The sequence below is a fragment of the Leptinotarsa decemlineata genome, unplaced genomic scaffold, assembly GCF_025532065.1.
Source record: "Leptinotarsa decemlineata unplaced genomic scaffold, Ldec_3_MD MMD2_tig00000251_RagTag_RagTag, whole genome shotgun sequence".
In the NCBI taxonomy this organism is placed as follows: Eukaryota; Metazoa; Arthropoda; class Insecta; order Coleoptera; family Chrysomelidae; genus Leptinotarsa; species Leptinotarsa decemlineata.
Window position 1 is genome coordinate 7252223 of NW_027412547.1, and position 14251 is coordinate 7266473.

The following is a 14251-nucleotide window of genomic DNA, read 5'->3' on the forward strand; positions in this document are numbered from 1 at the left end:
AACTTTGAAAAACGAATTGCCTTTCTAAGACGTATAAAGGTGCTGCACCGTATATGGAAATTTAATGTAAGAAATCAATACTGCTATGAAATTTCATTTGTCGTTAGTAACCCCCAAGGTTGATTCGACATTGAATGAATGTAAATAAAAAAAGGCATCATTTCGCAGGATACGGCAAATCACTAGATATCCAACCATATAACTGCATATTGTTCGCAGACGCCACGTTGTAGGTTGCGAATTTGGTGTCAGAAATCTCCATATCGATCACGTTTTCATGTTGAAGAGGTGTATTGAAGACGCACTGTTCCAACTGGATATACTGGAATGCTTGCACTCAGACCCTAGCCCATTCTACCAAAGAAGTCAAAGGTCATATACTTAGGAGATTGCAATAGGGGGTTTATTTTTGTTGAAGAGGAACTAGTTGAAGTTAAAACAACCTGTAACCGCACATGCGGATAAAAACTAGGTTCTGGCGGGAAGCCTAGCTTTCGCATCTGTATTTAATCTGTGACTTGAGCAGATTCACTATAGAACTCGATTCATTTTTTCGAAGAGAGTTGAAATAATATCGTGGAATTGAGTTATCCCCACGAAATGTCTCTCGAAGGGCATTTGAATGAATATGTAACACTGGCTCTAATAATAATGATTTGTTTTCATATTTCTCTTAACATTTATTCCTGTTGCCCTCCCACGCGGCAAACCATTCATCAGCAGTGGTCGTAACAAGCTATTTAGAGACATTCCTGCACCGATTCAGATTGGATTACTATCCGTACCCCCATGAAGAAAATAACATTCTGGTAAACGACTGTACAGAACTCGCCAAAATTACATGAATAATTTTCCATAACGATGAGCCCAGTCGGTGGTGTGATGAGATTCCTGTTTATGCCTAGAAAATTCGATGAATGATGGTGGATGGGCCACTCTCTTCATTGAATTTTTATGAGCGGAAATTGAAAAGGGTGGCACAACGAACTCTCGAAAGGACCGTTATCCAATCCAATGATTAGATTCTAGTAATTTTTGAAGAGGAATCATTTGGTGTTGAATTATCGATCACCACCCTACGATCCATTCTGTGGAGTGTTACATTATTTCATTGAATTGTGACTCGATAGTCTTTATTGTAAATCAACTCACTCGAATATGATGTGTGGCCATTAACTGACTGTTCTGAATCGATTTCGGTCAACCAGTGAATACGATTTCCAGGACCGGTTTTTAATGCTGAACAACTTTTCTAAATAATATTTTCCGATTGTTTGAAGGTGGTTGACAATGTTTCGTGGTGTATTTCATCAGTTCGGATTTCCATTGTCTGATATAATATGAATTGATTTGAAATTTCTGAAAAAATATTAAAAAGATTAACCGAAAATCACAATTTTATTTGAACAAAAAAACTGAAATTACAAAGAAATAACATAAAACCATACGACAACCAAAAAAAAAAAATTGAAATATTAATAAAAGCTGAACATTGAAAATTATTATCAAGAAAAACAAGAAATAAAAAAAAAAGATTTCAAACCAAGTTATGTCACGACGTTTCGATTGTTAGTATCCACAATCGTCTTCAGGTGATAACTGGACTCATTCCTCCGAGATCCGACTATTAATAGGCCATTCGAGTGCTTTGATCAATCCTCTTCTCTCTCTCCGCTTCATTGGTTTTTAGCAGGAGATGCTCGTTTGGCGGGAGTTGGTCGTTTTTCGTTTAATTCGAGTTTTCCATATGGTACGTATCTCTACGCTAGCTTGACGCATTTAGTCAAGCTAGCGTAGAGATACGTAACATATGGACACCTCTAATCAAACGAAAAACGACCAGGTGAAAGCACTCGAATGGCCTATAAATAATCGGATCTCGAAGGAATAACTCCAGTTATCACCCGAAGACGATGTGGATACTAAGAATCGAAACATCGTGACATAACTTTGTTTGAAATATTTTAATTGATAATAATATTTAATTTTCAGCTTTTATTAATATTTCAATTTTCATTTTGTTGGTTGTTGTTTGGTTTTATGTTATTTAATTGTAATTTCAGTTTTTTTGGTTCGAATAAAATTCGGTTAATCTTTTTAATATTTTTTCAGGAATTTCAAATCAATTTATATTATTTCAGACAATGGAATTCCGAACTGATTAAATAGTTTCCGAGATTTTTTAAAATAAGAGTACTTCAGTTTTGTCTCAAAATCAAATATTTGAAGGCTCCCCGTATATTACATGTGTTTTACTGTATTTTGTTGGTGCATGTTTAGTTTTAGAGGATGCACAAACTTTTATCAAGAGTAACATGTTGTCGAAAACCCCTTAATAAATAAGCTTCCCATATATACTTTGGGGACGACACTGTATACAAAATTTCAGCCTCCGAAAATATGATTTTCAAGACCGGTTGAAATATCAGTGATGAGTGCATGGATAATACTTTTGGCATGTATTGCAGAATTTTTTTATGTCAGTGTAACATGAAAATTACACATTTGACAATCATTTATACAGGGTATTTATTATACATGCGGCAAAAAATCAAATTGCTATTCCTTGAACTATTCTAAAGATATTTTGTTCTTTGAAGATTTTTGATAGGGCGCTTTGTTCCGAAGATACGGGGTTAATGCATATTTTGGTAATTTTAAAATTATTAACGTAGCCAAAATAAAAGTATAGCCTACCGCACTGGACCTACCAAGTGAAAATAAATCTAACAATTCCGTTGGTGAATATTACTGGAGTTATTTGCCAACACCAAATCGTTATTTTCAATATCTTCCTCTTGAAGATGATCACTTGGTGATCGAAACACGTGTCGAGGTGTTCAAAATAACGATTTGGTGTTGGGAAAGAACTCCAGTAATATTTATTACTACACCAAAGGTTCCAAACAGTGCATCATAAATTCCGTTGGTACCTATCAACAACATTCCGATTACCACAAACGGCTGCAGACATTCAATTTGAATAGAATGTCTCGTAAGTGATCCTGCTGTTTTTGAAAGAGTCCGGGTGATGAGTAGAGAATTGGAATCTTGCATCCGAGCGGAGGGTAGTCATTTTCAACAGTTCTTGTAGTTTAACAAACATTACATGTAATTTTTGGTAGGTAATAAATTGTTATTGTCAAAATTCTTTTTCGCTCCGTATCTTCCAAATAAAGCGCCCGATCAAAAATCATCATAGAAAAAATACGCTTGGAATAGCCCAAAGAAGGGTCACTTAAATTCTTGCCGTATGTTTAATAAACACCCTATATGCATATTCACACTGTTCAACTGTTTCTGTTGTTTGTGAGGTTAGGTTAGGTTTTTGAGTTGTTCACAGCCAAAATATTCAACAACAAAACCATATCATATGGCTTCAGGATTAACAAATCAATAATTTTAAATTCACTAGGACTACAAATTTCAACTGTATCTGAAATAACATATTTTGGGAAAGAAAGGTTTTGGCTTTCTACTTCTCAACGTGATACAAAAATATGGAAATTTTCCAAAGAAAGGATGGAAGCAATCCATTTCGAAAAGTCAACTATATACAAAGAGGTGTAAATCATGCAAAGAAGAAATTTTTAGACACAAACTTGAAGTGGAAAGCCTCTCAAAACAGTTATTTCCACATAAATATTGAATTACACGAGAGAAAAATAATTTTGAAACAAATACAAAATATATGAACGTTGAATTATACGAAAAACATTTCCTTTGTATTCCTAATGGAATCGAATCAGATATCATTCATATTTTTAGTTACGTTTATTTCCTTACTTTCACTGTTTTGTTACTTTGGTTATTAATTACTTTAGGGATGTTGTCAATTTTTCCCTACGAGCATTCCTTCAAATATCTCATTGAGTTCCTGAAAATACCTTTGTTGAATTTTCAGTAGTCACTTTGTGTACACAGTTCGTTTGGATTATTTCGAGCAAGAAATCGTGAAATTCTGTCAAAAATATTTTATCCTATAGAATTTACACGGAGATCGACCTATTTGATTATCGAGCAATATTTTTCACATAACTTATTCATTTAATTATCTATCAATAAACTCCCGCTGAGCTTTTCTCTCAATTTCCCCGTGAAACTCATTATGTAATACCTCCATTTTTGTACGTATTCGCTCGATTTTCAATTTTGCTCCATTTCTCGTCCTAATGAAGTACAGAACAACGCTAAAAATATCGAATTCAATCCACATGAAGGCTAGAACCCAATTCAAATCCTGCGGATTCTCATTGAATTGCGAACAGAAATAATGGAATAATCCAACATTGTCCCAACAATAGTTGAATTGTGTGCATCATTAGAGTAAAACAGATCGACAACAAACAGAAACTAATGATTTTGTATTTGAGTCAGTATTTTCATTTGAGTCAGTTTGACATTTGGTAGGAGTTGAAAAATTTGTCACAGAGATAAATTCAGTCAGATTTCAGGAAATATTAATACTCGATTTTCAATAATTCGTGAAACAGCTTCATCAGATTTATGTGAATTTTTTGTAGTGCCTTACATTTTACTTCAAATGGAGTACGCTAGGAGATGTTTTTATTTAAATGATTTTGTTTGGAAAAGATAGAAAAGAATTAATAAAAACTTCAATCGAAAACGTTTTTGAAAAGTAGTTCAAAAACTACAGTTGGTAACCCCAAGAAGTGAATAGTTATTACGCATTTGATAAAACCATGGTCAAGTTACTTCAAAACCTTTCACGAGAGCAGTTAGTAAACCTACTTGAATATTTCCATATCAATCCTGGTGGAACTGTTCTCAAGGAGTATCATGGAATGATATATTCCCAAGACTTTGATTTCACATAACTTCTTTGCAAAATCAGTAATGGGGAAAAATCTAAGGAAGCAGAAGGTAGTGTTATTGAAAAAGTGAACAAGCTAGAGATTTTTTGTAATAAGCTGATTGAAAATCTCGAAAAAAATAATAGGAGAACGGAAGGCATAGAAAAACATATTCAACAAATGAGCAGAGTCTACACCTATACTTAATCCAGCAGTTACTACGCCTTCAATTTTCACAGAAGAAGATCGTTGTTCTATCAGTCAAACTAGTCCAGACTACAACATGGAGCCAGAAACTGAATTCAATCTTGCAAAATATGTTACTTTATCATCCTTCTGGAAGACTCAACCCGAACTGTGGTTCAATAGTATAAAAACAATTTTTAACCTAAATAGCATACATTCCAATAAAATCAAATGTGGAAAAATACTGACAGTTTCACATTGCAGTATTGTTAAAGAAAATGCAAATCATTTTTCAATACAACACAAAAATTCTTCATATTCATATGAACTACTAAGAAGTCAACTCATCAAAATGTATTAAAATTAGACACAGAGAAAATGACGAAGTTATTCAGTGAGTGTCAACTTGGAGACAGAAAATCTAGTCAGCTCTATCGGCAAATGAAGGATCTTGCCTCAGGACAGATGACTCCAAATTTGGTTTTATTATCTTGTTATCTTGGCTGAAGAAACTTCCAAACACAGTGGAAAAACTTTTCCGGTCACTTTACAAGAAACCATGAGAAACATAAAAATCAACGAGCAGTATAGTCATCATGAAGAAAAAAAAATGTTTGTACAAAAAGAATTGCGAAATACCTCTCATGTTTTTCTAAGAACAGATTGTGTTGAAAAACCCTTGCAAACTCCTTATTCTGGTCCCTACAAGGTTTTAGAAAGAACCGAAAAATATTTTACACTTTCAGTGAATGGAATTCTCAAGAAGAAATCAGAAAATCAAAATGAAAATCCGGAAAAATCAAATTATGTAACCCGCTTTGGAAGAAGAGTTTATTTTCGTATTTAATATTTTTTTAAGGGGGGGTGTAATGTAGTGCCCTACAATTTACTTCAAATGGAGTGTGCTAGGTGTTGCTAGGAGATGTTTTTGTTCAGATGATTTTGTTTAGAAAAGATAGAAAAGAAATAATAAAAACTTCAACCAAAAACGTTTTTTAAAAGCATTTCAAAAACTACAGTTTCATTTATTAAAAAATCCTTCTTGTGTCGATATTACGATTCAGTTCAGTGAAAATACAAAATTATTTCAATATGTCATCGATATCGACTACGGACATCAGCTCCGTGTTCTGGGTATTTTATGTTCTCGAGCCATATTATAATAATAATATACTCATCTTGTATCGAATGCGTAATGGATTATAGGGCTTCCAACAGGCCTTTCACGCCTTCAGTGTGATCAATATCCGCTCTACTAGCAACCCGCCCTGGCTCCGCACGGGTGCAATGCTAATACTGAATAAAAATTCACCCACCGGAAATTTAACACAAGTTAACACACAAGAATATTCAAAAATCCTTTCTTAGTGCGCATCTTAGACCTATACATATATACCAAATTTTAGCCTCCAGGACTTACCAGTACGGAGAAACAGAGATGAATTAGTGAGTTTTATGCGAGTTACTTCCGCATTATATAAAACGATTCGTGGACACAACACTCCAAAAAGGGGGGCAAACCGCGGACACGTGTTTTTGGCTATTGGCCTCATCCGCTCGGTGCACTCACAAGTAAAGATGGACAACACTTGTTTGCCGAAAGCAGGAAATAACACATACGCACGGAGTCAACAACAGGAACCAACCGTACATTCGTGGTTCCAGTTAGAAGACCTAGGATTCCCAAGCTACATCTAACATGACCACTTAGGCACATATAGCTACCTGCGTGAAATTCGGGTTCATGATATAAATACACAAATCGTTTAAGTTTTTATTCATATCATACACACTCGATAACATGTATATCTGTATTTGTATCCTTTTGTCCAGCAGATAGCGTGCCGACCCGTCCAAAAGTTCTGTCAAAAGACAACTATAGCGCTAGTATCAGTGTTCTATTCTTACCACAGAATGGATGAAATTCGTTTATTCACATTTTGTTTGTGTGCTATAGGCTAATGCCTCTTCAGGGTAAGTGTGCTGTATGTGTGTGTGTTTTGTTGTGAGTCTGTGTTGTGTTGTTTTGTGTTCCTCTTATTCATATAGTTTTTCCGTTGATCCGTGTGGTGGTCCGGGTCCATTGCAGGGGTGGTGGTTGTACTTTTTGGGTACGATTTTTTGGCCGGGGCTGCGGGAGGGTGAAACTCTTCGTGTTTCAGGTTTTTCCAGGACGCTGCTATCCGCTGTCCGCTATCTGATCCTCAGTGGGAGTTCCTCTAGGATATCCTGGATCGGCTCCGGTGGGTCTTCCATTGCTGCCAGGAGTCTGGCTGGGGGAAAGGGGAGCTTTTTCCTGGGTATCCTCCTGGATCCTCCACGGGGAATCCAAGGCGTAGTGAGCGTGTTGATGGCATCGGTGTTGTTGCTGCTCATCGTTCTGGTGGCATATCGTCCTTGAAGTTCCTGGAATCTTTGGTTGATAGGTGTAGTATTGGTGAAGTTGTATAGGTTTAGGGATGGGTATCAGTTGTGTATATTTCGAAGGATTCTTCTCTCGGTTGTAAGGATTCTGTGTGATAGTCTCGGGGGGAGTGTACAGTATATCATCGCTTTATAGTCCAGAACTGGTCTTATGAATGATTCATACGTATGAAGGAGAGTTTTACTGTTACATCTCCCGAGCTTGCCTCTCAGAGCCTTTAGAAGGTTGGCTCTCTTCCGGACTCTGTCCAGTGTCCCTCTCAGGTCAGTTTCCCAGTTGAGGGTCCTCGTGAAGGTGACCCCCAAGTAGGACACCGAGTCCTGGAGTATGAGGTTTTCCCCCAAAAGTCTGAGACCCAAGTTATCGGGGTTTAATTTAGGACGAGTAGAGGTGTTACGATGTCGGAATAGGATAGTTTGGGTTTTGGTGGGGTTTATTTTGATGCGCCATTTTTTGCATCATTGCTCGAAATGGTCGATCATGTTTTGGGCTTGAATTTGCAAGCGGCGGGTGTTGGGGGCGGAAGAGTAAAGGATAGTGTCGTCGGCGTATTGTAGGAGTGGGTACGTCATGAGCGTAGATGAGGAATAAGGAGGGAGCGAGGACTGAGCCTTGGGGGACTCCGGCTTTTGGAGTGAAAGGGGAGGATAAAGCTTCACCGACTTTAACGGTGATTTGTCGGTTAGATAAGTAGGAGGCTACTAGCCGGATGAAATGATGAGATAGAGGTGTTTGGATAACCTTCCAGATCAAGCCCGCGTGCCAGACCTTGTCGAAGGCTTTTTGAATATCTAGGGAGATTGCAATGGTGCAAAAAGAGGCGTTGATGTTTTGGTATATGTGAGTGTGTAGTTCGACTAGTGCGTTCAGAGTGGAGTGTTCAGCCCTGAAACCATGCTGGTGGGGAGGAATAATTCTGTGGAGTATGAGGAAGTCGTTCAGACGGTTAGTCATTAGTCGTTCCAGCAGTTTGCCCAGGCAACTAAGCAGGCTGATAGGTCTGTATGAATCGAGATTAGTAGGATCCTTATGGGGTTTAGGAATCAAGATAGTGTTAGCCTGTTTCCAGGCGATAGGGAAGTAGGCGTGTGCAAGACAAGCATCGAGGATGTGTTTGAGGAAGGGAATTGCGGAATCGGGAAGGTTTCTGAGGACTCGGCGGTTAACCTAGTCTGGGCCAGGAGCGGTATTTCTACCGCTTTGGATAGTATTGAGGATGTCTTCCTCACTGAATGGGGATTTTAGGGGGCAGTTAAGATCGAGGGGGATTTGACCAGGGTGCCTACCTAGCAGCGCAGGCAACCTGGTGAACGTGGTTTAGGAAAAGGTCTTACCACAGGACAGTTCATTCTATATATAGGTGTTCTCTGGTATCCGTCACACTTTAAGTCAAGACGTGCTGATAGCCACAAAACGGCACTGACTTAGTAGCTGCGGCTGCTAAAGAATGCTAAAGAATCAATACTAAGGCGAGCGAGAACATTTCTCACGAATGGATGGAAAGATCTCAATCAGGCTTTGAGAATAGTGGAGAATAGATGCATAATGTCAGTATGAATAGACAAATGTGCAACGGTCAATCTCAAAAGAGACGATGCGGAGATTACGGAAAGGATGTGCAGCTCGTAGATGCAGCTGCACTATCTGAGTGCCAGAAAGACGTATACTAGCCTAGGGGTAGAAAAACGCCCCTAACAAGAGGTTACAACAGTGGATACCTATCTCTACGGCAAGTATCAGCACAAAAAAGTGCCTATCACACTTTGAGTCAAGGGGTGTTGCTAAAAATTAAGTAGTATTGACTAGTTATGATATAGTGAAGAAGCGAGCGAGAAATATAGCGGATAATATCGTGTTGTAGGTAATCCGCCAACTTCTGATCCCTGATCTTCTCTGTAAGGATATAAATAAGCGTCCAAAATCACTTCATCTAGACACTCCAGTCCCAGTACATTTCGAAAATGTATGTAGAAAGCTTCAATAGCCTAAACAGAATGAGCTGCACCATTGCACTATTGGCTGAGAATGTCTGAGAATGTCTGAGAATGTTGCTGCTTCAAGCCCGGATGGGATGAATACTTCCTGGTAGGGTAAACATAAGTTTTAGAAAATTTGTAATAACGTAGGGGAAAAAATATCCGTAAGTCTAGAGCATATGTGAGCCGAACTAAAAATTTTGAAACTTCGAAAAATTAGGCGGTCGCGAAATATAGATTTTTAGTCAAGTTTATTAAACAACAGAATAAATTATATTGATTTGCTCCGAAAAGTATGTTTCCATGTTCCCCCAGTTTCGTATGAAGCAAAATATATTCTAGCGATGGTATATTGGGTAACATGTGTATATCCTATTAAAGATATTCGGGTAGATTGAATTATAGCCTATACGATATAACTGTCTAAACTAGAATGTGAACTCAACTCACTATTTTTCTCTGAAACTCAAAACTGAATCTAAAAATCAAAAACCAATTTGAAAGATTTGTGAAATATATGATGAACTTCACCTAGTTCATCTTTTATGCACAAAAAATGAAATGGATTAAAGGATTCACCCCTTGATTTATAAACGGTTCAAAATGTGGCACGTCCCTGGTGCGAAATCGAAAATAAATCTAGTTGAAATGATACACAAAATATTCGTTTTCCTGAGTAAACGCTTTCGGATATTGGCAGCTAGATTTATTGAGCCACTTTCGAAGAGTTGAATTATTATACGTTTATGTCACTCAGACTTTTTCGGCTTTGTTTAGGCAAATAATGTCATCAATTCCTGTTTAGTTGAATATATCACGGATAATAAAGTCTGTAAGATAATGGAAACTCTCATCGCCTCTCCGTTCCTTATGGTATTGGAATTCTTATAGTCTAGTTAACGAACACATAAAATGCTTTTTTCATGATATTTCCTAAAAATGTATTCAATATTTTTCAATTCTATTCGCAGAAATCGTTTGTTGTTGAATCCCTCTGACTTTTTACTATGAATATCCATCTCACCTTCCACATTGCTTTGAGATTTTTCGAAAATATCGGCGGTATTTTTTCAAATTGAACTGAACAAGTCTGTCTAGACTCTCAAGTATTTACGTATACGTTATCAGTAACCAGGGTATCTGACATCAGATAAATATTCAAGTGGAGACCGGTAGGCTCTCTTACCACGTGATCCGCCCGAGTTGCCGGTGACCTTCAACCGCTCTTAGGATGAGATTCTCATCCAACGCGTTCAGTGCTGTAATACCAAAGGATTCGATGGTAGCACGGGCATCGGATTAGTTATAATAAACGGTCGGAAATTGATATTGTGTTCAGTTTATTCGCTATTGTTATTATTGTTATTAGTTTTTGTAGTTGGTTATAAATAATTCACCACAAAATATTCTATAATAACCTTGAATTTCGTTTTTATATGAGTGCATGCCTAAGGTAAAAGAACGAAATTGGCTTCACACTTCGTTTCAAAGTCACCGGGAACTTTGTGAATTTATGAATGAAAGTAGTGGAAGTGGACTTACTGGTTGATTTTTACTATGACCGAACTATCTGTTGATTTTCATATCATGATTATAAGTAGCTTGAAAATACATAACTGTTTCCAGAAATTAAGAAATGATGTCTGTTATTAGGGGGGCATATTCAAAGTCATATTTATAAGGGAAGATAAAACTGTAAAGAGTTGAAATCTAAAAATTTCCTGAGGTTTTCCCTGCCGTAACAGCCTCGGATCACCTTTATACCTCTATTTGGAAATCTGATCTTATATTTGATTCAATTCCAGCCACAGCAATTTCGCTTGAATTGAAAGGGGTATATTTTTAAGAGTAGATTCAACTCATACAGTCGTAATTTCATGAATGAATTGAATTTCATCAAATTGCTGTCAACTATAATCACAAAGTTGATTCCATTGACTTAGTTTTTTGAAAAAGAAAGACTTGGACGTGGTTTTCAGAAAGAATAATAATAAAAGCAAATTAAATAAAAAAATATTAGGGCAAAATTTCAAGTGTCAGAAAAAACAGGAGGGAATAAATTACTACTATGACGTTTTAGGTTTGAAAAAGAAAGGGTCTAACGCAATCTATTGCACTATTTGAAAATCAATAAAAAAATTATGAAAATATACTGATTGACCAGATAGAAGCAAATACTTCCCCTTCATTGAATATTTTTTCTAATATGGAAATTTGTGATTAGCTGATACGTAAACTAGGTTCATTTTCATCTATTACATGCCCATTTTGATCAATTCATTATAGTTATTTATGTATCAAGGGAATTAGGAGGGCCTTAATTACCGATGGCAAAGTTTGCGTCCCGAGGGCCTCTGGCCCGAGGGACAGCAATTGCCTGAGGTTATTAAGGCTCATTATTTCCCGTGGTACATAGATAATTTTATTTCTGACCGATTTCAATAAAATTTTGTTCATTTTTGAAACGGAAAAATGTACCAATTCATTACCTTCCCGGTATATTTGAATCAGGTACCGTTGATTATAGTAGAGTTTTCTTGTTGCTAGGTTGTTGCTATGTTACTTGTTTATAAACAGAACTTTGTTATCAAGCTGTGTTTGCGGTGAAAACGTGTTTTCTACCCCAAATATAATGAAGGATATTTTGAAAAAAGCTGAACAAGCAAGAGAATCATTAATTCCATCGAAAAGTGAAGCCGTATACCAAAAAGAATACAAGATATATCTGGACTGGCTGACACGGAAAAATGTTATGCCAAAAGATGTCACTGAAACTGTATTTCTGGCATATTTTCAAGAACTGGTAAGGAATTTTCTATGTTTTTCGGTAGATTTGGTAGTAATTGTGTTTATTCGTTTCAGTCAGAAACGTATACTCCGAATTCTTTATGGACTAAATGGTCAATGCTAAAATCGATGGTGACTATACATGAGAAACGAGATATCACCAAGTTCAATGAACTACAGGCTTTTTTGAAACGGAAGAGTAAGAGTTATAAGCCGAAAAAGTCTGCTGTTTTATCTCCTAAAGATGTTATCAGATTCCTAAAGGACGCTCCTAATGATATTCATTTATTGCATAAGGTATTTTTTTTCTTATTTTCCTTTTTGTGTGTATTTATTTCCTTTTTTTTTGTTATAGGTTGTTTTGATTATGGGTTATTTTGGAGGATGCAGAAGTCAGGAACTTTTGAATATGAAGATATCGGATATAGAGGACCGGGATTCCGTTATGGTAGTGAACGTACCGGAAAGTAAAACTGGTGTATCGAAGAAATTTACAGTTGTGGATGAAAAAGAGTTCTCCGCTTTGCCTTTATTAAGACTTTATATGTCTTTGCGCCCTAAAGGTATTGACGGATTTTTTTTGAGCTTCCGACAAAATAAATGTACATCTCAGCCAATTGGAAAAAACATGTTTGGGAAAATCCCCAGCAGAATCGCAATGTATTTAGGATTGCCAAACTCATCTTCCCATACGGGACATTGCCTTCGTCGCACTTCTGCTACTGCTCTAGCCAATGCAGGAGCAACTATGACTAACTTAAAAAGACACGGAGGTTGGAAAAGTTCCACGGTGGCGGAGGGGTATTTGGAGAATAGCATCGAATTGAGAAATAAAACGGCGCGTATGTTGTCTACTTTGTCATCAGAAGAGGCAGGTACCTCGACTGTAGTGAACAGAAGCTCCAGCCATACAAAAGAAGAAATTGTTTCCAGTGGCGGAAGTAATTTTCAGGGAACATTTCAAAATTGTACATTTATTATTTGTAATGACGTGAATAAATAAAATATGGTTCAGTTTTCATTTCTATTTATTTTTACTTGTGAAAGGTAGAGGGAATTATAAAATCTATAATGTCCCAAGGGAGTTATGACCCTCTTTATTGATAGCGTAACTATGACGATATAAGCTTATAATATCCCGGTCAGAAATAAAATTCCTTTCCTATTGTTCAAAATTTTCATAAATTTATACATAAACTCAGGTGAAATTATTGGTCTTTTGAGTAGGTAGAAGATCATGTAATTCAAGTTGTTCAATTATCGAATGCACTAATTAGGCAGTATTGAACACGCAGAATGAACAAACATGAGGAAGACGTACAGTGAAACATGTGTTGCGGTAATGTAAACTGTTCAGTTGAAATCTCACAATAGAATGTCACTTGAATCAATATCAATATAGTTTTCCTCATGAATGTGGCTATCATACAAACATTTTTTTTCAAATCTGACTGGTAGTTCCAGAGATTTCCGCTTCATTCTACAGAGTGTTCCAAGTTGACGAGACTATATTAGGACAGATTATTATAAAATGAAAATTTTGTCAAAATCAAATTCAATTTTCGGATTTTGGTGAATTTCACAAATGAATATTGTGAATCAAATAACAGACTGATGTGTTATAAAAGTTTGCGTGCCCACGGGTATTTATAAATACGTAAGCCCTTGATGAACTTTAATACCACAGGAATCATGGCATAAACATCTATCGAATTCACGTGACACCTTCTCTATAATCATTTATTTGTAGAATCACAGCAAAATTGATAACAACATTGAATTAATTCTTCAAACTTTCTGAGCTAGTGAGTAGAAATCGTTTTTTCGGAAAAGTATAGAAACACTATTAAACAAACCAAAAAAAGGGCATATGACAATTTCATTGTAAGCTCGGAAAACAAGGCTAGGGATAGTTAGAAGATTATAAATTATGAAAGGAATGCCTCATCCAAAAAATCAGGGAATGTTCATATGAATACTGATGCTTTTGTCGACTTCTTTGCCACCGTAGCAGATAACCTGATTAATTCACTCCCTGTTAACAACACCGAAGTTACGCAGTT

The 14251-nt window shown here is 36.5% G+C and overlaps 2 protein-coding genes across 6 annotated transcripts in view; both read left to right on the top strand.

Annotated features, from left to right (window-relative positions):
* The window catches only part of LOC111513297 (uncharacterized), a 472097-nt gene that overhangs the window by 341454 nt on the left and 116392 nt on the right, over positions 1-14251 (top strand). The window lies entirely within an intron of this gene.
* LOC141481663 (uncharacterized) lies at positions 4604-13207 on the top strand. Its single transcript, XM_074173606.1, has 3 exons — positions 4604-12204; positions 12264-12485; positions 12544-13207. The coding sequence occupies exons 1-3, from the start codon at positions 12034-12036 to the stop codon at positions 13189-13191; spliced, it is 1041 nt and encodes a 346-aa protein (XP_074029707.1). The 5' UTR covers positions 4604-12033; the 3' UTR covers positions 13192-13207.